Below are 20,927 nucleotides of genomic sequence, written 5' to 3' on the forward strand. Positions count from 1 at the left end.
TATCCTTCTTCTCTTCTTCTGTCCCTCTCTCCTTCCTGTTCCTCCTCCTCCTTTTTAATCTGTCCTATGTCCTAGGATGCTCTGTGGCTGGTAATAAGTGGACACTTTCCCAGTGCTATTGAATGAATGAATGAATGGATTTCTTAATGTTTCTGCCTGCGAGTAGATTAGTCCTCTGCTGACATAGTGTCCTGTCTTCTATGGAAATTAGACTGGGAGTCAAGCTTGTTTTAAGGAGTGAAAGTTGCTCAGATCCCATGGACAATACAGTCCATGGAATTCTCCAGGCCAGTATACTGGAGTGGGTAGCCTTTCCCTTCTCCAGGGGATCTTCCCAACCCAGGAATTGAACCCAGGTCTCCCGCATTGCAGGTGGATTCTTTACCAGCTGAACCACAGGGGAAGCCCTTGTTTTAAGAAGGTGTGGTGTCAAGCCTCTCTCCTTAGTTACCTCCCTCGTGTTACCCATGTTTCTCGTTCCTTGCTTCTTCTTTGGACTCCTCGTCCTCACTCTTCATTAGCACTTGCAGCTGGTTGGTACAAGCAGAGAATGGAGAGGTGACGAAACGCTGATCACATCGATGGGTGGCACATTAGTAACTGATAAAAGATAAAAACATATTGGCTAAATGGTTGGTTTTTTTTTTAGGGAATTTTATGCCAGGTTTTTCTTGTTTCCCATTAGTGTGGAAAATCAACACTTGCTTGTATTGTGGGGGTGAAGATTTTTCTTAAGTGAGTGGGAAAACCTCTTGACATTTTACAGAGAGACTTAAGTTTTGAATAGCAAATGCTAATATTCTTTGTGCATTAAGAATTTCAGGACTCTTGTATATGAACACTAATGACACCTCGCTTTTTCTTTGTTTGTGAGTTAAAACAGGCATTTTCTGAAATCGTATTTTTAGGAGATATTAAAACTTTCGTCAAGATGTTCTTCTGTATGACTGTCAGCTCCATTAGCTCTGTTTTCATGGAACTCAACAGAGTTCTCAACCTTCGCACTACAAATTGAATTGGCATTTTCCCTTAAAAAAGTGTTACTGGCCTTGTAATAAATAACTGTGGACAATTTCTAATGGGATTGCTATTTTTGAGTTTGGCGATGAGATATGAGGTAATGACTTTGTTCCTAGTTGTGACACTTGGCTTGGGTGAGTTGGGGTGGAGTTCTCAAGGATTCTCTCTTTTCTTCGGGGAGTAGGGCTCTGGGATCAGACTGCCTGGGTCCTTGACACCATCCTTTTCTGATTGGATGACTTGGTGAGTTAGCTAATCTCTCTGTACCTTGGTTACCTCATTTTAAAAACAACTGCAGTTACAATTGCATTGCTTGGGATAATTTTGAGGGCCAAATGATTTAATTCCATAAAAGCACTTAATATAGTGCCTGCCATAGCTATCAATTTTTGTGTGAAATTTTGCTTGCCTATTCCTCCAGCTCCTCTTATCTTGCTAGACCAAGGGTCACGCTGGGTTTTCCAGAAGTCCAGGGTGTGGTCTGAACTTTGGGCTGAAGCTGAAATAGCAGCTATAACTCTCTCCCTGGATAATTTCATAGTGTTGAAGTGAACTGCATTTATCTCTAGTCATTTTTTGGGAGGAGTTTTCTTTTGTACTGTTTAGGGAAGGACATTATCTGCCTCTGTTTATTAACCAGAAGATACAACAAATACAAATAAAAATTATACTCATTAAATGGATAGTATGAGGCAAGAGATAGAGTAACTTTGCAGATAAGCAGTGTAAATGAGCTAGAGTCTTTCTGACAGAGCTGAAAAGACCTACATTTGTCATCCAGAAAATAATTTTTAACCAGTGTGTGTATGTGCTCAGTTGCTCAGTTGTGTGGACACTTTGCAACCCCATGGACTGTAGCCCACCAGGCCCCTCTGTCCATGGGAGTTCCCAGGCAAGAATACTGGAGTGGGCTGCCCTTTCCTTCTCTAGGGATCAAGCCCATGTCTCTTGTAGCTCCTGATTGACAGGCAGGTTCTTTATCACTGAGCCACTTGAGAAGCCCCTTTACTAGTCTATCAGAACATAACTACCCCCTGTTTTACTGGGCTGCCCAGATGTGACCCAGGACTTATTTAACTCTAGCTTTTCTAAAAATGGGATTCAGGGTTTTTGTTCTCTAGACTCTATGATTTTATATCAACTTGTCTATTCTTTTCAAGAACATATATGTACTGCCATGGAAAAGAAATGGAAATCATATTAAAATCTAAATAAAAAGTTGCCTAGAGAGTAAAAATACCCATAAGTAAGTTCTGGCCAAAGGCATGAACCACCTCTAGTTGATACCCATTTATGCTGATATTTAAAGCAGAGAGAGGTACATAAAGAACCATGTTCTGATTGATTTGTATGTTGGTACACACACAGGCATCAATCATTGGTTTCTTGTTCTCTTGATACAGCATTCTGGTACTGCAATAGCTGTGTCTCTTGCATAGTTTTTCTTAATTCTGTACTGATTAATTTGTCCAGTAAATTTTGTTGGATACTTTCTTGCAAAGTACCATACCAAGTGCTTTGGGAGGTGGAGATGAAAATACTTTGGCTTCCCTGGTAGCTACCACTGGTAAAGCATCTGCCTGCAATGCAGGAGACCCCAGTATGGTTCCTAGGATGGGAAGGTCCCCTGGAGAAGGGATAGGCTTCCCACTCCAGTATTCTTGGGCTTCCCTGGTGGCTCGGATGGTAAAGAATCCACCTGCAATGTGGGAGACCTGGGTTCAATCCCTGGATTGGGAAGATGCCCTGGAGGAGGGCATGGCAACCCACTCCAGTATTCTTGCCTGGAGAATCCACAGTGGACAGAAAAAGCCTGGCGGTCTACAGTCCATGGGGTTGCAGAGTTGGACACGACTGAGTGACTAAGCAAAGCACAGCACAGAAAATAGAGGATAGTTTCCATATTGTTGAAAAGCTTACAGCCTAGTTGAGAAGGCAAGACATACAATATGGATCATGTAATCCTACTCATTCACAGTCAGCTATCAAATGCTTACTACTAGTTGTCATTACTGTGCTGGAAACTCGGAAGCAAAGATGGTACAATTAGGATCTCTTTCCTGGAGACTCACAGTGAATACATATAATGAGGAGGAGGATTTCAGAATAGTTATGGATGTGATACTCTAGGAGTGTATGTTGACTCTATTGAGAAATTCAGTGGTTGCTACCTGAAAAGGGGCCATTTTCACTAAGGAGATTTTTGCTATTTGGCCAAGATAGGAAGCAGTGTGGACAAAAGCTCAGACATGTGCTAGTCTGTTTGGGGAAGTCAGACACTTAAAGTTAGCCCAGGGAGGAATAGGGAGACTGGACAAGTCAGAATGTCTGATGTTAAGGAACCTGCATTTCTCCCATAGACCTGGGGTGGGCACTCTTAGTTTAAAGTCTTTTAAGACCTATCATGGACTTACTGGTGAGTCTGTCTGTTGGTGGCTCAGATGGTAAAGAATCCGTTTGCAATGCAGGAGACCTGGGTTTGATCCCTGGGTCGGGAAGATTCTCCTGGAGAAGGGAATGGCAACCCACTTCAGTATTCTTGCCTGGAGAATTCCATGGACAGAGGAGCCTGGTGGGCTTCAGTCCATGGGTGGCAAAGACAAGACTGAAAGGGTAACACTTTCATTTTTCATGGACTTCAGCGCGCCCATGAACACCCCAAAGATTATAAGCAAAATCTGTGTTTCTATAAATAAGGGCATTTTCCTGGAGTCCACCCAGAGGAAGAAGGTTAAGAAGCCTTATGATAGATGCTGAAGAGATGTGATGGATTTAAAATCGAGTTCCATTTTGCTCTTGCTGTGATATGGAGGACAGGGTTGTGTTGTGGGGGTTACAGGCAGCAAGTTGGGAAAACTTTCCAGAAAAGTCACTGCATCTGTACCTTAACTCAGATGACAGATGTTTATCAGTCACTTACCTGTGTGTCAGACTGTGCTAAACATGAGTTGGGAGAAACCACATGGAGTAAGGTCGCTGCAGTTCTGCCAAGGGGGACGTTACAGTGTATGGGGTAAGACAGGTAATTAACAGAACACAACAAAAGTGTTGGTCCTTTGCTTCAATTATTTATTTATGTACTTGTTCATTCAGCAATTCTTTCTTTGCCAGGCTGTCTTCAAGGCTTTGGGGAAAGGAAGCTCATGTTCGGGAAAGACACATATTATGTTAATGTTAGCATTCGGTTTGGTATCAGGTGGCTGTAAAGAACAACCAAACCATCATTAGGGTGAGCAGTAATAGGAGGCTTATGTTAGGTCAGGAGAGGCTTTCTGAGGTGAGAAACCCTGCTGGAGGGAGGAAGCATGTCAGGAAAAGAGTGCTGAGACGTGTATGCGCTTGGTCTTTGTGGAGCAGCAGTGATTTCAGGACCTGGAACTTGGTGAGTGAGAAAAGGAGTGTGAGGAGTCAGGTGAGAGTGCAGCTGGGAGACAGACGGTGCTGGACCTTTGAATTTTATTCTTGGTGTGGTGGGAAGCCATGAGGGTTTTGAATCAGTTCAGTTCAGTCGCTCAGTCTTGTCTGACTCTGCGACCTCATGGACTGCAGCACGCCAGGCCTCCCTGTCCATCATCAACTCCCGGAGCTTACTCAAACTCATGTCTGTTGAGTCAGTGATGCCATCCAACCATCTCATCCTCTGTCGTCCCCTTCTCCTCCCACCTTCAATCTTTCCCATCATCAGGGTCTTTTCAAATGAGTCAGTTCTTCACAGCAGGTGGCCAAAGTATTGGAGTTTCAACTTCAGCATCAGTCCTTCCAATGAATATTCAGGACTGATTGCCTTCAGGATGGACTGGTTGGATCTCCTTGCAGTCCAAGGGACTCTCAAGAGTCTTCTCCAACACCACAGTTCAAAAGTGTGATTCTGACTCCACTCTGGATGTGTGCGTGTTTTAGCACACCACCAATGCCACGAACTCAGTTTTGACACTCGCTCCCTGGAGGTGACATCAGATCCCATAGGTTAAGGGTTCCGTCTCATGAGACCCCCTCACTTTAAATGCCGGTCACAGGCAAGCACCGGTCATCACCTGTGTTTCTGACCAACTGGCTTTAAATCCAGGGTTCTGCTTGGGTTTGATTAATTTGCTAGAAAGGTTCAAGAAGTGAGAGAAACCTCTTGCTTGCTGAATTACTGGTTTATTATAAACGTTTGACTCACTAGCTCAATAGCCAGAAGGAAGAGATGCATAGGGCCAGACATGGGGGAGGGGCACAGAGCTCCCATGCCTCTCTAGTCACCCCACTCTCGCCAAATCTCCATGTGTTCGCCTACCCAGAAGCTCTGAACCCCATTCTTTTGGGTTTTTATGGAGGCTCCATTACATAGACACAAGTGATTAAATCATTGGCCATTGGTGATATATACAACCTCCAGACCCTCCCTTTCCTCCTGAATCAGGTGGGTAGAACTGAAAGTTCCAACCCTCTAGGTTTGGCTGGTTCCCCTGGCAAACAACCCCCCTCCTTAGGTGGGGTCCAAAAGTCACTTCACTAACATAGCAAGAGAAACCTTTTTTGCTTTCATCACTTGGGGTTTTAGGAGCCCTGTGGCCTTGCACAGACCAACTATATCTTTCTTATAAAAAAAAAATCACAATATCATAGGGAGTGAAGATGTCTACTACAATCGGGGAGTGTGGGGTCCATCTAACCTACCTCATGAGGGTCAGCAAAGCCCCCTGGAGGAAGTTAAGTTTAAACTTTTAACTGGAGGATGAATATGAGTTCTTCAGCGGGTGAGGAAGAGACTGTTCTAGGCAGAGGGAACAGTGTGCTTGAACGCCTCAGGTGGATCACTAGGCCAGGGGCCAAGACTGGGAATGCAAGGGTAAGAGCAACATTTGGGGGAAAGATCCCGACTTCAGTTTTGTACACATTAAGGTTGAGGTTTCTTTGGGTAGATCAATAGGAGCTGCAGTGGCCATTAGCATCTAGGTCTGCTGTCCAGGAAGAGTATGAGATGGCAGTTTCGTGTGGCCACACTCAGGGCTGAGATACCCACGAAGAGCTGTCAGCTGAGAAGGTGAGGGCTGGAGGCAGAGATTCAAGGAATGTTGACATTTAGGAGCCTGGTGAGGGAAGGAAATGCATAGGAAGTATTAATAGTGGTGGACTAGTCGCCAGCGAGATCTAAGTCGGTGTCCAGAGAAGTGGTGAAGACTTTACCTGCTGTAAGAATTTAAAGCTAAGCCAATATGAGCTAGGATACATAAAATAAGCCTTATGGAATGTGGGAAGGAAGCTTGGTTTTATCTGATAGCTGAGATGTCTAGATGATAGGCAGTGAGTATGTGGGGAGCATAGTGTGAGCAGTCTCTCAGAGGTGGATTTGACAAAATTTTGCTCAGGAAGCTACAAAGAGATCAGTACTGATTGGAGCAGGGAATTCAGGCACTTGGGCTTAATTTTATTTGCTGATGATTTTTTAACTAGAATTTCGCTGGTTTATGACTCCCCTAAAATTATATGTAGAAGTTTGAGAATTTGTTTATGTGTGTTTTCTAGATAGTTTCAGAATTTTCATTAGATCATCAAACAGGTCCACAAACCCCCAGAAGGTAAATGATCTTTGGGTATAGGCAATGAGAAGTCATTGAGAGATGAATGTTGTCTTTTATGACAGTTCTTTGGGCGTTGGTTGGCAGGGTGAGTTTGAGGAATGATGGGAAATTGAAACTGAGACTATTAGTTGCCCAGGCATGTCTGACTCTTTGTGACCCCATGAACTGTAGCCTGCCAGGCTCCTCTATCCATGGAATTTCCCAGGCAAGAAGATTGGAGTGAGTTGCCATTTCCCTCTCCAGGGTATCTTCCGACCCACGGATCGAGCTCCAGTCTCCTTCATTGCAGGCAAATTTTTTATCTTCTGAGCCACTAATAGGAGACAGACATAAATTGTAGTAATTGAGACATGGAGTATTGTTTCTCAGGCAAGAATGATGAAAACCAGGAATGTAAAGAAGGATAGGCCTTGTGTTTTGCAGAAACGATGGACTAAATTTGATTATGGATTGGATGCAGGAGGTACATTTAGCAAATATTTATTAAGGACCTACTGTGTGTCAGTTAAAATTGGGAGTTTTTAATTGCAAGTGAGACATGGTCCCCACCTTCATGGACCTTCATGGCCTTCACAGGGAGCATATATTTGTCAATAATCACTCAAACATAGGGCTGGAAATTGTGGTAAATGCCATGAAAAGAAAGTTCAGGGAACTTGGATCACAATGTTGGGAACTTGGTGAGGGAAGCTCATGAAATTATTCCACTAGCACTCAATTACTCCCACATTTCTAGAGAGTGGGTATTTGTTGGTTTCTTTAGTTTAACTTTGCAAAAATATTTCCTTTAGAAACCAAGTCTTTAAATTTTTTTTTTTTCTTTCAGTGCTTGGCTAATCAGGGGAATAGAACTTTTGGATGGCTGGTACCATGATTTATGGTTGGAAAAACAACAGTATTTGATTACACTGAGCTTCAAACTTTTCCTTTGATTAATGAAAATCTTCCCGGCAAATACTTTTTATTAGGCTCTGTTTTTCACTTGGTCCAAGAAAGTCCACTCTCTGACCCCAATATGAATGCCTTCCAACATCTCTCTTAAATCATATCAAATATGTAATATCAGTGGGGCATCCATTTGGAAATATCAGGTTGGCCAAAACGTTCCTTTGGTTTTTTTAAGTAAAAACAAAAGACACACATGCCGAAAATGTTGCTTTTTTTCTTTCGTCTAAAATGGCTGACCCCAAATTCACCAGTTCTAATAAAATTTTTTAAAAATGCTCACTGATATGACAGCTGTTGCATTACTGTCTAGCAAAATTGTTTCAAATGATATTAAAGAAAACAGCTAGAGCTAGTTAAAGGAAAAAAAAATCGAACTTTTTAGCCAACCAGATATTTAGTTGTCAAACTGATGTAATGAAAACGGAACTAAATCTAAATCAGTTGCGTTTCCAGTTTCCATAGGCACAGTGGTGGTGTCTTTTGTTATCTGATGCTCTCCAGCTTCTGCTTTCCCCCTGCCTTTCTTTATTCCACTCTTTAGTCATTTATGTGCATCAGAGTTGCAACTTTATGTTAAGTCACTGATGCGAAACATTCCTCCATGTCTCACTCCAGCGTCTACCCTATTTCTTTTCAGAGAATTCTTATAGGTATTCTGTAGGGCTAAAGAACAGCCACAAGACTGGAAAAGGTCAGTTTTCTTTTCAATCCCAAAGAAAGGCAATGCCAAAGAATACTCAAACTACTGTACAATTGCACTCATCTCACACACTAGCAAAGTAATGCTCAAAATTCTCCAAGCCAGGCTTCAACAGTATGTGAACTGTGAACTTCCAGATGTTTAAGCTGGATTTAGAAAAGGCAGAGGAACCAGAGATCAAATTGCCTACATCTACTGGATCATCGAAAAAGCAAGAGAGTTCCAGAAAAATATCTACTTCTGCTTTATTGGCTATGCCAAAGCCTTTGACTGTGTGGATCACCACAAACTGTGGAAAATTCTGAAAGAGATGGGAATACCAGACCACCTGACCTGCCTCTTGAGAAATCTGTATGTAGGTCAGGAAGCAATAGTTAGAACTGGACATGGAACAACAGACTGGTTCCAAATAGGAAAAGGAGTACGCCAAGGCTGTATATTGTCATCCTACTTATTTAACTTATATGCAGGGTACATCATGAGAAATGCTGGACTGGATGAAGCACAAGCTGGGATCAAGATTTCCAGGAGAAATATCAATAACCTCAGGTATGCAGATGACATCGCACTTATGGCAGAAAATGAAGAAGAACTAAAGAGCCTCTTGATGAAAGTGAAAGAGGAGAGTGAAAAAGTTGGCTTAAAGTTCAACATTCAGAAAACTAAGATCATGGCATCTGGTCCCATTACTTCATGGCAAATAGATGAGGAAACCATGGAAACAGTGAGAGACTTTATTTTTTTGGGCTCCAAAATCACTGCAGATGGTGACTGCAGCCATGAAATTAAAAGATGCTTACTCCTTGGGAGAAAAACTATGACAAATGTAGACAGCATATTAAAAAGCAGAGACATTACTTTGCCAACAAAGGTCCGACTAGTCAAAGCTGTTTTTTTTTCCAGTAGTCATGTATGGATGTGAGAGCTGCACTATAAAGAAAGCTGAGCACCGAAGAATTGATATTTTTGAACTGTGGTGTTGGAGAAGACTCTTGAGAGTCCCTTGGACTGCAAGGAGGTCAAACTAGTCCATCCTAAAGGAGATCAGTCCTGAATGTTCATTGGAAGGACTGGTGTTGAAGCTGAAACTCCAATACTTTGGCCACCTGACATGAAGAATTGACTCATTTGAAAAGATCCTGATGCTGGGAAAGATTGAAGGTGGGAGAAGGGGACAACAGAAGATGAGATGGTTGGATGGCACCACCGACTCAATGGACATGGGTTTGAGTAAGCTCCAGGAGTTGGCGATGGACAGGGAAGCCTGGCATGCTGCGGTCCATGGGGTGGCAGAGTCGGACGTGACTGAGCAACTGAACTGAACTGAACTGAAAGCACAGCTGATCTCTTAATACTTAGCTTGATAGACTCATCAACTTCTCATCTAAGTCTTATGAGGAAGTGTCCAGGATAAGAAATGATAAGGTTTAGTGACAACTGCGGGAGAAATATGAGTTTTACAAAAAAGGAGATGCTTTGGCAATTCAGCAAAAGTAAATTAAATCATCACTTAAGATAAAGGGAAAGAGCGTGGTTAAGGCTTCTGAAGTCTCTTATTAGGAAGGCAGAAGCTGAAGACACTTAGAACAAGTTAAAGAGAGTAGGTGACGTTGGTCCTGTGGAAATAAAAAAGCCCAAGGCAGATAGAGGAAGAGGAAGAAAGATTGCCCTAAGTGTAATAGAGGCACTTGCTACTGGCGAGGCATGAGGTTAAGAGTTCTGGGTCTGTGACAGTTGCAGTCAGGCAAGACCAGGCAGAGGACAGCCGGGAGAGATGAGTCCGGGATCCGTGAGTAAGCTCATCCCTGGGGACTGGTCTCACCTCGGGTTGGTGCCTGGCCCACTCTTGTGAGTCCACTCTTGTGAGTCCACTCTTGTGACTCTTGGTCTGAGTCCAGACACGGGCACCTCCCACTCTGGGCCTTTCCACTGCAGTTTACCCGGCCAAGTTCGTCTGCATCCTGAGGACACAGATCTCTATCTGGATGCAGTTGGGCCAGATGAGCTTGGCTTAACTCAGCAGCTTTGACTGTTGCATTTTAAGGTGCGACAGGACTTCATGGCCTGTGAGAGCATCTCACTTACCTTTTTACTTGATCCGGATTATATTATTATTATTTTTTCATGAAACCCTGGCTTGAGAGTCTCTGTAGAGCAGGGCTGAGCTCAAATGATGATTGATAGTGTTATACTCGTGAATTTCCCAGTTGGATAAAAACGTTGCCTAATGGAGAGGAGATGTGGCCTGTGCAATTTCCCCCTCACCTTCTCTGAAGCCTTCTGATCTCACGCCCTATGTCTACAGTGAATTTTCAGTACTCTAGGAATATCTCAAAGATAAAGTGTAGACAAAAGACATTTTGCTGACAGCACACCACTGTGCTGGGTCTGGGAAAAATGGGCTTTTGCTCTTACACCTTTTACCAGTATTCTTAAAAACAGTATATGCATAGCCTATTATATTATTTTGAAAATTGTCACATTATTGACTCAGCCATTGATTAATTCATTTGATATCAATATTTATTGAGTTCCTATTCTGGAAGAGGCTTTGTGCTCTGAACATTCAGAGTTCCAATGATGAATAAGACACAGGGAACTTAGTGGACAGCAATGAAGGTGAGAATGAACAATTGAAGGAGTGATAATGTTGTAAGTAGCAGAAGAGAAATGAAGGCCGGCTATTGAATTCAAAACAAGGATATGTTACCTCCAGTGTGTGGGCATTAGGGGTAGCTGATAAGAGAGGAATTCATACATAGATGATGCTAAGTGAAATAAGCCAGTCACAAAAAGACAAATACTGTGTGATTCTTCTTATGTGAAATGTGTAGAGTCTCCAATGCGTAGAGACAGAAAGTAGAATGGTGTTTGCCAGGGGCTGGAGAAGAAGAAACGAGGAGTTGTTATTTAATGGGTAAAGAGTTTCCGTTTTGTCAGATGGAAAATTTCTGGAGATTGGTTGTACACCAATGTGAATATACTTATCGCTGAATGGCACATTTAAAAATGGTTAAGATAATCGATTTTATGTTATGTGTATCTTACCACTATTTAAAAAAAATATGGTATCTTATTAGGCAGGGATGGGTGGAGGATACTTAATACCTTGGAACTTTTGCCCGTGCACATACTATTCATTCATTCATTCATCAAATGTATATTGAATGCTTCCTATGTGTTAGGTGCTAATGTAGTTATTAATATAGGGCTCAGTACTTAAAGTGCTTCCCTCATAGCTCAGTTGGTAAAGAATCTGCCCGCAATGTGGGAGATCCCGGTTTGATTCCTGGGTTGGAAAGATCTGCTGGAGAAGGGATAGGCTACCGATTCCAGTATTGTTGGGCTTCGTTTGTGGCTCAGCTGATAAAAAAATCCTGCCCAGTGCAGGAGACCTGGGTTCGATCCCTGGTCTGAGAAGATCCCCTGGAGAAGGGAAAGGCTACCCACTCCAGTTTTCTGGCCTGGAGAATTCCATGGACTATACAGTCCATGGGATAGCAAAGAGTTGGACACGACTGAGCGACTTTCACTTTCAGTACTTAAAAAGCTTTATAAGACACCAAGTTTGTGAATGTCACGCTTGCTAACCACCCCTTCCCTCTCTAGATGCTAAGCTTCTATAGTGAAATATTCACAGCTGCTCTCTGCTGACTTAACTTGTGCAAGAGACATGAGTAAACAAACAGTAAAAAGATTTGAGGTTATGTAGGCGGGTGTGGATGGCATGGTGATGAAATGGAAAGAGATGGGTAAGAAAATATGAGCTACAGGCAGTGCTTTCTAAGGATATTAAAAAATAAAGAACTCCTATTTGTGACTGCCAACCCAAGAGCTAAGTCATTTAGAATGGAAAAAAATTGACAAAGTCAAACGTACTCAACCCAAGGAGCTAGTTGTTTTGTGAATATGGCAAATGTAGTTTGAGAACCACTGCCACGAAATTGTGGATAGTATTAATGAGTGAGGAGAGCAGGGAAGGACTGCAAAATTTGAACTAAAAGGAAAGATGTGCATGCTAAGTTTAGTCGTGTCTGACTCTTTGTGACCCCAAGAACTGTAGCCCTCCAGGCTCCTCTGCCCATGGGATTTTCCAGGCAAGAATACTGGAGTGGGTTGCCATTCCCTTCTCCAGGGGATCTTCCCAACCTGTGATTTGAACCCAGGTCTTCCACATTGCGGCCAGATTCTTTACCATCTGAGTCACCAGGGAAGCCCTAAAAGGAAGGTCAAGGCTTGTGAACAGAAGGAATGGTGATCGTCAGGGTGGTCTGGTTATTTGGGCAGGCAGTGGAAAGCAGGAAGTGTGAATTTCCTTAACCAAGAGACCCTGGAAGTTCTATCTTCACTTCACTTTATCTCATCTTATTTTCTTTTTCTTTTAAAATGTCATAGGCTTCATTTCATTTCTCCTTCAAATATTTTTCTACTTCTTTTTTTCCCCCTATATACCCTGGAACACTGTTCATTCATTTCAAGATAGTATAGAGTGCCAACCACATACCAAGCACTGTGCTGGGCTCTGGCCACATGCTCCCCAGCCCTCTATCTTTATTCTGTTGCACATGCCGAGCAAATCCTGGGGCCAGGGTAATTTCTGCTCCTATACTTGGTTCCCTGAGAGATACAAACCTAGTCTCATCTACTCCTTTCCTGATCTTGTTTCTCCCTGTCTTCTTCAAGGTATCTTCAGTGAGGCTGTTCCTTCTATCTGTGTCTTTAATCCCGATTGCTTTACTTCCCTTCCTGACTTTATTCTCTTTTCCTTTCCTGTTCCTTCCACCATTCCCTGCCTGCTGGCCCATTCTTTTCAATCTCCATGACTTCTGAAGTTCCCTCCAGGGAGAAAATCCTTTCTTGTCTTTATATTCTTTAGTGACAACCCTATCTCTTTCTCTTCCTGTTTGCATCAAGTTCTCAAAGAAATGGTCCTCATTTATTTTTATTTCCTTACATTCCATCCACTCTCCACCTACTGGGTTGTCTTGTACTGTCTACTGAAACTCCTTGCCAAGTGTTCTTCATGTCAAATCCAACTTCACTTTATCAGTCTCTCTTTCTTTAAACTTTTTGCTTCCCCATTTCCTTGGGTCTCCCAGAACTTTTTGTTTGTACTTTCTCAGTTTCTTTTCTGGGATGTGCTTCCTCCCTAAAAATTTTCAAGGCTAGTGTAATCACTTGTATTCTTTTGTTCTTCTCATTCTGCATGTTCTTGAAGAGGAATATTGAATATTGACTAATATGCTCAAGTTATAGCCGAGTCCAAACAACTGATACCTAGGGTTATCTGATAACAGTGACATAAAAATTTGAATTATCTTTCTGCACTTGTTCTACGTGGCTCATTGGTTCATCTGAGTTTCAAATGTTCCCCTTTTTTATGCTTTGTCTCCATTTTCTAAAAACCCTTAGCATGGTCTGGAATTGGAATGAGCATTGGTCTCAAATGGTTCTGAGTTCATTGTGAACCCCTAAAAAAATGAATAAATCTAATAGAAACCAGCTAATTTCATTTTGTCATTTTCTGAATAATATATTCCGGTGTAGGCAGTCCACTTTTAAGCAGGTTTGCAATAAACAATTTCCCCTCAAGGTTAATATAATAGGCAAACACCTTTTGCTGCAACAGACAGTTGCAGAGGTAATGAAAGATTAGCTTACATTATGATTCATTATTTCAAAATGTCAGAATAAAGTGGATCTGCTACATCTTCCAAGCCTCTTATTCTTTAGAGGATAGTGCATGTTTTACTTTTCTAATGTTAATGGATTCACTGTGTTTTTTTTGTTTTGTTTTGTTTTTTTCTCCTATTCTTTTCCCCAGGCCAAATTCAGATAATCGACGCCAGGGTGGCCGAGAGAGATTGGCCAGTACCAGCGACAAGGGAAGCATGGCCATGGAATCTGCAAAGGAGACTCGCTACTGTGCAGTGTGCAATGACTATGCCTCAGGCTACCATTATGGAGTTTGGTCTTGTGAGGGCTGTAAGGCCTTCTTCAAGAGAAGTATTCAAGGTAATAGTGTGTTGCAAACAACTTATCCCATATTTTAATCCTAAGAGGGGAAGCAACAGAGGAAGACATACGATCAGCCATTTGTATAAAACACTAATACCTAGTGAGCCCACTAGTCTCTATGATAGAAACATGGAGAAGAGGTAAGGTCCCAGGAGAAGGAGTTGGCAAATGTCAGGGTAGTTGTGGCTGAGTAATTATGCTTCCTCCATCTGGCAAGATCCCAACAGTCGTGAGCAATCTAGAGGAAGAGGATTTCAATAGCTGGTTCTCTGAGATGTTGTCCGTGCCATGATTGGGGGATGGCAGGTGGATATTTGTGTGTTGTAGGCAGCTCGACTTATGTGATGTTGTGTGATATTAATTATCCATACATAGTTATTTCTCCAACTTGGCTTTGCCTAGATATGCATTGTGTTCTGATCTCTGCTCCAGACCAGTTCTAATTTAACTCGATCTTCTCTTGCTCTTCTTCCATTTCTTTGTTGTCTCAATGGATAACATGACCTTTTGCTAAAATGAGAAGACTCAGTAATAAGGGATGTATTATTTGTACCAAACAGTTATTAAGTATGCACCCGTAACATTTCATTCATTTCATTCACTGTGTCTGCTTTGACCCTTTTCTTGTATATAGTTTTCCAAGTGCAGTTTCTCTGATAGACTGCCAGCTACATTTCATTTCTACTCCAGGAGTGTCTATACTTTTGCTTTATTGTCTATAGGGGATGCACTGGGGGTGGGACACCAGTCATTTTTATTACCTAAAATATCTATACTAAAGATCCTTTGACAAGAACAGAGGTCTGACAGCAGTTTAGCTGGATTAATCATTTGTCTTAATACTGGACCATTTTTCTCTGTTCTTGTTCCTTTACCTTTTCAACTTAAGCAAAGTTTAGTATATAAGCACTAAGAATATTTCTGGTGGAGTTTTTATGTGATTCCCTGTATGGAAACTGAGACGAAGTAACTTGTTGAAAACCAGACTCTACTAAATTAAGAGGTACTGATTGCAGACACTTTTGAATAGAGAATGAATCACTATTCTCACAGACTTTTTGCTGTAGCTCTTCACTGCCCTAATGTGGGATGAAAGCTGGGGAATGATACACACTATTTATTTTTCCTTCCATTGCCAGTGGATGGATTTTTTTAAAGGCTATTCAGATCTTAATAGAGCAGTGTGTGAGGTCAACTTGGTCCATTTTAAAAGCACTTGTTTTGGACAGCTCTTACTTTCAACATCTTTTAGAAATCTACAGTAAGGCTTGGACCTTTTTTGTCAGCATTTTACTAAAATTTATAATATATGCAAGTAAATTTTTATATGAATATACATATCAACATAGACTATTTAATTTTTACCAGCAGACAGTATTTCATTTAGGAAAATGCTATCTGTATTTTGGTTTAAGTTAGTATAAATCCTTAAAGGTCTTTTGACAGCCATCTTCATTTTTGGTCCTCTTTTTTATTTACTTTTATATAATCTAAGATATCATTCTTTTTATCAGGCATTTAATCTGATATGGAAAATCATCTGACAGAGGTAGATTTGGTGGATAGGTTCAACTGCAGACTTGGGCAAGTCATTTATCAGAGACTGAGTTCCCTCATCTATAAAAATGATTTAGAAGAGTGGTCAGCAAAGGTTTTCTGCAAAGAACCAGAGAGGAACTATTTTGGCTTTGCAGGGCATGCAGTCTGAGCCGCTGTGTACCTTTGGCATTGCAGCAAGAAGTCATAGGCACTATGTAAATAAATGGATGTGTGCCAACAAAACTTTATATACACAGACAGGTAACTAACTAGAACTGGCCTGTGGGCCATAATTTGCTGACTCCTGATTTAATGTATGGAAAGAGAAATTGATGATTTCCAAATCTAATGTTTTATCTGTTCATGTTTATTGAGAACTTACTCTGTACCTGTGCTAGATGTTCTGAGGGAAATAAAAATATGTGTAAGAAATAATCCATAATCCCACAAAAATGGCTGATTCATATCAATGTATGACAAAACCCACTGAAATGTTGTGAAGTGATTGGCCTCCAACTAATAAAAAAAAAAATGTTAAAAAAAAATAGAATTTGTTTGGGGAGGAGGCAAAGGTATTTGTTCTCATGAGAGAATTAGAAAGTCAGTATAAAGAGCTATGCTATGATATAGATAGGGAAAACAATACATAAATATAGGGAAAGAAAATATTGGCAGTTATAGATGTAAAAAGACTGAGATTGGAAGTAGAAATGACCTTCCTCCGAGGAACAATGGCAGTATTTTCATATAGTTCTTTTTATCACATGTGTTCAGCATTTAGGATTGTGCTATGTAACACCTTGTTGAACTTAGTATTGTCTGTAGACATCAAGGCATCAGAACAGAAGACACAGAAAAAAGATTTTTAAAGATGGGGGGAACCTTTATAAGGTTCCACTAACCTTTATAAAGTCCACTAATTTATTAGTTTGTTTATTGAATGCCCCTACTAGGCAAAACACTATGTGAGGCCCTGGAGATAGTTATAGGCAAGACATAGTCCTTATCTGCATGGAGCTTAAAGGTAGTAGAAGAGAGGGACAAATAAACCAGCAGTTAAATTACAGTATAATAAGTACCAAGACAGTTGAATGCAGGTCTTATAGGGTCCAAGCTTCACTCCTTCCTGGTGGGGGTTTAGTCAGGCTCTCAGAGAATGTTTCCTGTTTTAAAATTGTCTGGAGGATTTTGCAAGTAAGCAAAAAGAAGGGCAGGATGAGTATTCAGGCATGTGAAAATAGAACAGAGTATGTGAGCAAAGACGAGGAGATAAGATAGAGTTTGGGGAGTTCCATGAATAAAAATTAACAAAAGTAATATACCATTTGATTAAACAAAGGCATTCCTGGGCCATGTATTTATTCTTAGGCTCTGTAAAAACAAAGTAATGTATTTCCTTTTTACTTTTGTGGCATTCCCATCTATTTGATTTGTTTGTGAACATAAGAGGAAAACACCAGAGCAGTAGAGTCTTTCTCAACCTAGTCTTGTTAACTTGGAGTTAAAAAGTTTTACTGAACTTCTATGACTCTTTATGAATCACACTGGCCCTCAAACCTATTTAAGGACAGTGGAGGGTCTGACATGTTGCAGGTAGAAAGTTCTGAAGATGCTGTAGCTCTTCCTGTTTTTCTTCTTACTTAAGGAAAGAGCTAGAAATGAGTATCCATCAGATTACTCTAGTGCTGTAAGTGTTTAGTTGAAGAGGTAAAGTGTTTGACTTGAAAGCATACAGAGTTTCATCCCCTACTTAGTGTGTGAGCCTTATTACTCAAGATATTTAGTAATGGCTTCCACTCAAACATACATTTTTTTTTTTTTAAAGCAAAGTCAAAGGCGAGGGTGGGATGATCTGAGAGAACAGCATCAAAACATGTATATTATCAAGTGTGAAACAGATTGCCAGTCCAGGTTGGATGCATGAGACAAGTGCTCAGGGCTGGAACACTGGGATGACCCAGAGGGATGGGATGGGGGAGGGAGATGGGGGGGGGATCAGGATGGGGACCACATGTAAATCCATGGCTGATTCATGTCAATGTATGGCAAAAACCACTACAATATTGTAGAGTAATTAGCCTCCAACTAATAAAAATAAATGGAAAAAATAGTAATAAAATGACAGATTTGCCGAAAATTTTTTAAAAAAAGGACATGACTTAAAGGAGATGGGTGAAATTGGATATTCTGTGAATTTATTAATCATTGCAGGTAGAGAGGCAGTGTTCCTTAAGATGTGTTGTAGGCAGAGACTCTTAGATGAGTTATATAAACTCATATATATATATATACACTAAATACATAATAAATAATAAATAAAATAAACTAAATAATAAATATATAAATAAATAATCATTTATATATAAATATATAAATAATAAATATATTATATATGTAAATATATATATATAAATAATATATAAATAGATTCAGCAGCCAGATACTAGGGCTTCCCTGGTGGCTTAGATGGTAAAGAAACTGCTTGCAGTGCGGGAGACCCAGGTTCGATCCTAAGTCAGAAAGATCCCCTGGAGAAGGGCATGGCAACCCATTCCAGTATTTTTGCCTGGACAATCCCATGGACAGAGGAGCCTGGTGGGCTGCAGTCCATGGGGTTGCAGAGTTGGCCACGACTGAGTGACTAACACTTTCACTGTCACTTTCAGCAACCAGGTACTTCCTTTGAATATTATTTGGAGGAAAAAGGACTCCACAGAACATGCTGCTTGGTCATAGTATTATAAATAATTGTTATAAAGGCCCGTATTATAAATGGTCATGAGGCACAGTGGAGGCTCAAACCTATTATATACCCCTAGCTATGCTGCCACTTGCTCTTTTCTTTCTAAGGCATCTATGGAAGATGCTTAACATTACATCAAATGGACATGGCCCAGGCACACCCTGGGGCTTAAAGGTTAGCTAAGGCCAGAAGGACATGGTACCAATGTTCAACACAGCGGGGGCCTTAGGTCCCACAAGGACAACGGATACTCTGACCCACCAGGCCTTAGAAAGCTTCGGGGTGAGAGTCCAGCACCCTGGATAGCTCCCTCAACAGCAGGGTTGAGCAGAGACTGACTTTCAACAGAACCTCCAGCCTGTTCAGCTGGTCTGTGAAAAGATAACTTAGTTCATTTGTGCTTAGGAACTCACTGTTGTTTGCCCAAGATGGTTTAGTTTTTATATTTCGTTTCCCATTTCCAGTTGCCTTCTGTCTTGACATGTGCTCCCCTGTCTAGAAAAGGCCAGAGGATAGGGTAGAAGTGGAGGCTGCTCTCTCGTTACAGAGCTGTCTTATCTCTGGAGTCCTTTCAGAGATGTGGCTCAGAGTTGGTTCTGGCGGTACATTCACACAAAATTCCTACACCTTTGGTCTCCATATTTCCCCACTTGCCCCTCCACAGTCTAGTTTCCACGCAACAGCAGTAGAGGTCTTTCAGATGCATTAATCAGGTCACATGCTCTTGTACTTCAGACGCTCACTGCTGCTAAAGTCCAGGTCCCTTTCCATGACTTAAAGTACTCTGCATGGTCCTATCCCTGCTCACTTCTCTCCCTATCACTGTAATCCAGCCAGGTTGGCCATACTTCTCTTCCCCCAACACACCACATGCACTCCTTCTTCAGTACATGTGGTTCCCTTTTATTTTTTTCTTTGCTTTCAGCTCTCTACTTGGTTGGCTTCTTATCATTCAATTCCTGTCCAAGATCGTGTTCTCAGAGAAGTGTCCCCTGATTATGCCATCAAAAATAACTCTACAAATCTTTGCCTTCAGTTTTTTTTTAAAGTACTTTTCTTACTTTTCTTTAAGGCCCTTAAACCCTTAATGAACTTTAAAATTTATTCACCTGAGTGATTATTATCTGTCTGCAACAAGTGCCAGGCTTCCCTGATGGCTCAGTGGTAAAGAACCAACCTGCCATTGGAGATGATAAGGGTTCGATCCCTAAGTCAAGAAGATCCCCTGGAGAAGGGAATGGCTGCCCACTCCAGTATTCTTACCTGGGAAATCACATGTTCAGAGGAGGCTGGAGGGCTGCAGTACATGGGGTCACAAGAGTCAGACATGACTTGGCAACCAAGCACACATGCGTGCAACAGGTGCCATGGTCAAATATTCCTGCCCATACTTGGTTGGAAGCTCAGTGAGAGCTAATTTCCAGCCCTGTTTGTTGCAATATCTCCCATGACTATAGTCATGTTGAGCACACATCTGTTAAATAAGAGAATATGGCAAGAAGTCAAAAGAATGACAGATAAAACCTATAGGAAGGTCCCAGAAAAGGGAGTTATTTCATTGAGTAAGACCAGCAAGAGAAGTGTTAATGCAAGTGGTATGTTTGATATAGGCCTGAAAAGAATGGGAGGATTTTCATCGGCATTAAGAAGCTTGGAGAAGAATTCCAGAAATGTGAAATAGCATAAACCAAGAAATGCACGGTGGAAGTTGAGTAAATTGACTGTGAAAGACCCAAGGGCTTCTTGTCTTCTCCCTGACTCTTTGTTTTTCCCTCTTCATCTCTCTATGTGCAGGCATTCCCCAGAGTTTTCAGCCTCTGTTCCTTTCACCTTCTCATCCATTTCTCCGCCCAGCTTCCTAAGCACTGTCATATATATCTGTTATGGTAGGGGTCTGCAACTCCTGGGCTCTGGACCAGTACTACACTCAGCAGGAGGTGAGTGGAGGGTGAGCGGCCAAGCTTCATCTGTATTAACAGCCGCTTCCCATCACTGACATTACCGCCTGAGTTCAGGAAAAAAAAGTTCAGGGAGCCCACTGATTCTGCATTATGGTGAGCTGTCTAATTATTTTGTTATACATCCCAATGTAATAATAATAGAAATAAAGTGCCCAATAAATGTAATGGGTTTGAATCATCCTGAAAATATCCCCCTCCCCTGGTCCATGGTAAAATTGTCTTTCACCAGAATGATCCCTGATGCCAAAAGGTTGAGGGCTGCTGTGTTATGAGTTGTATTGTGTCCCCCCAAGAGATACGTTGAAGTCCTAATCCCTCAGGACCTCAGCATGTCACCTTATTTGGAAATAGGGTCATTGCAGGTACAATTAGTTAAGGTGAGTACTCCACCATACTAGAGCAGGGTGGAGCCTTAATTCAAGAGGACTAAT

General features: G+C 41.4%; 1 protein-coding gene across 1 annotated transcript in view; it reads left to right on the forward strand.

Annotated features, from left to right (window-relative positions):
- Nucleotides 1–20,927, forward strand: part of ESR1 (estrogen receptor 1) — a 271,737-nt gene that overhangs the window by 24,191 nt on the left and 226,619 nt on the right. The window contains exon 2 of the mRNA XM_061130593.1: nucleotides 14,060–14,250. Coding sequence (XP_060986576.1) covers nucleotides 14,060–14,250 — 191 coding nt within the window. The remainder of the gene's footprint in view (nucleotides 1–14,059; nucleotides 14,251–20,927) is intronic.

The sequence above is a fragment of the Dama dama genome, chromosome 26, assembly GCF_033118175.1.
Source record: "Dama dama isolate Ldn47 chromosome 26, ASM3311817v1, whole genome shotgun sequence".
NCBI classification, from domain to species: domain Eukaryota; kingdom Metazoa; phylum Chordata; class Mammalia; order Artiodactyla; family Cervidae; genus Dama; species Dama dama.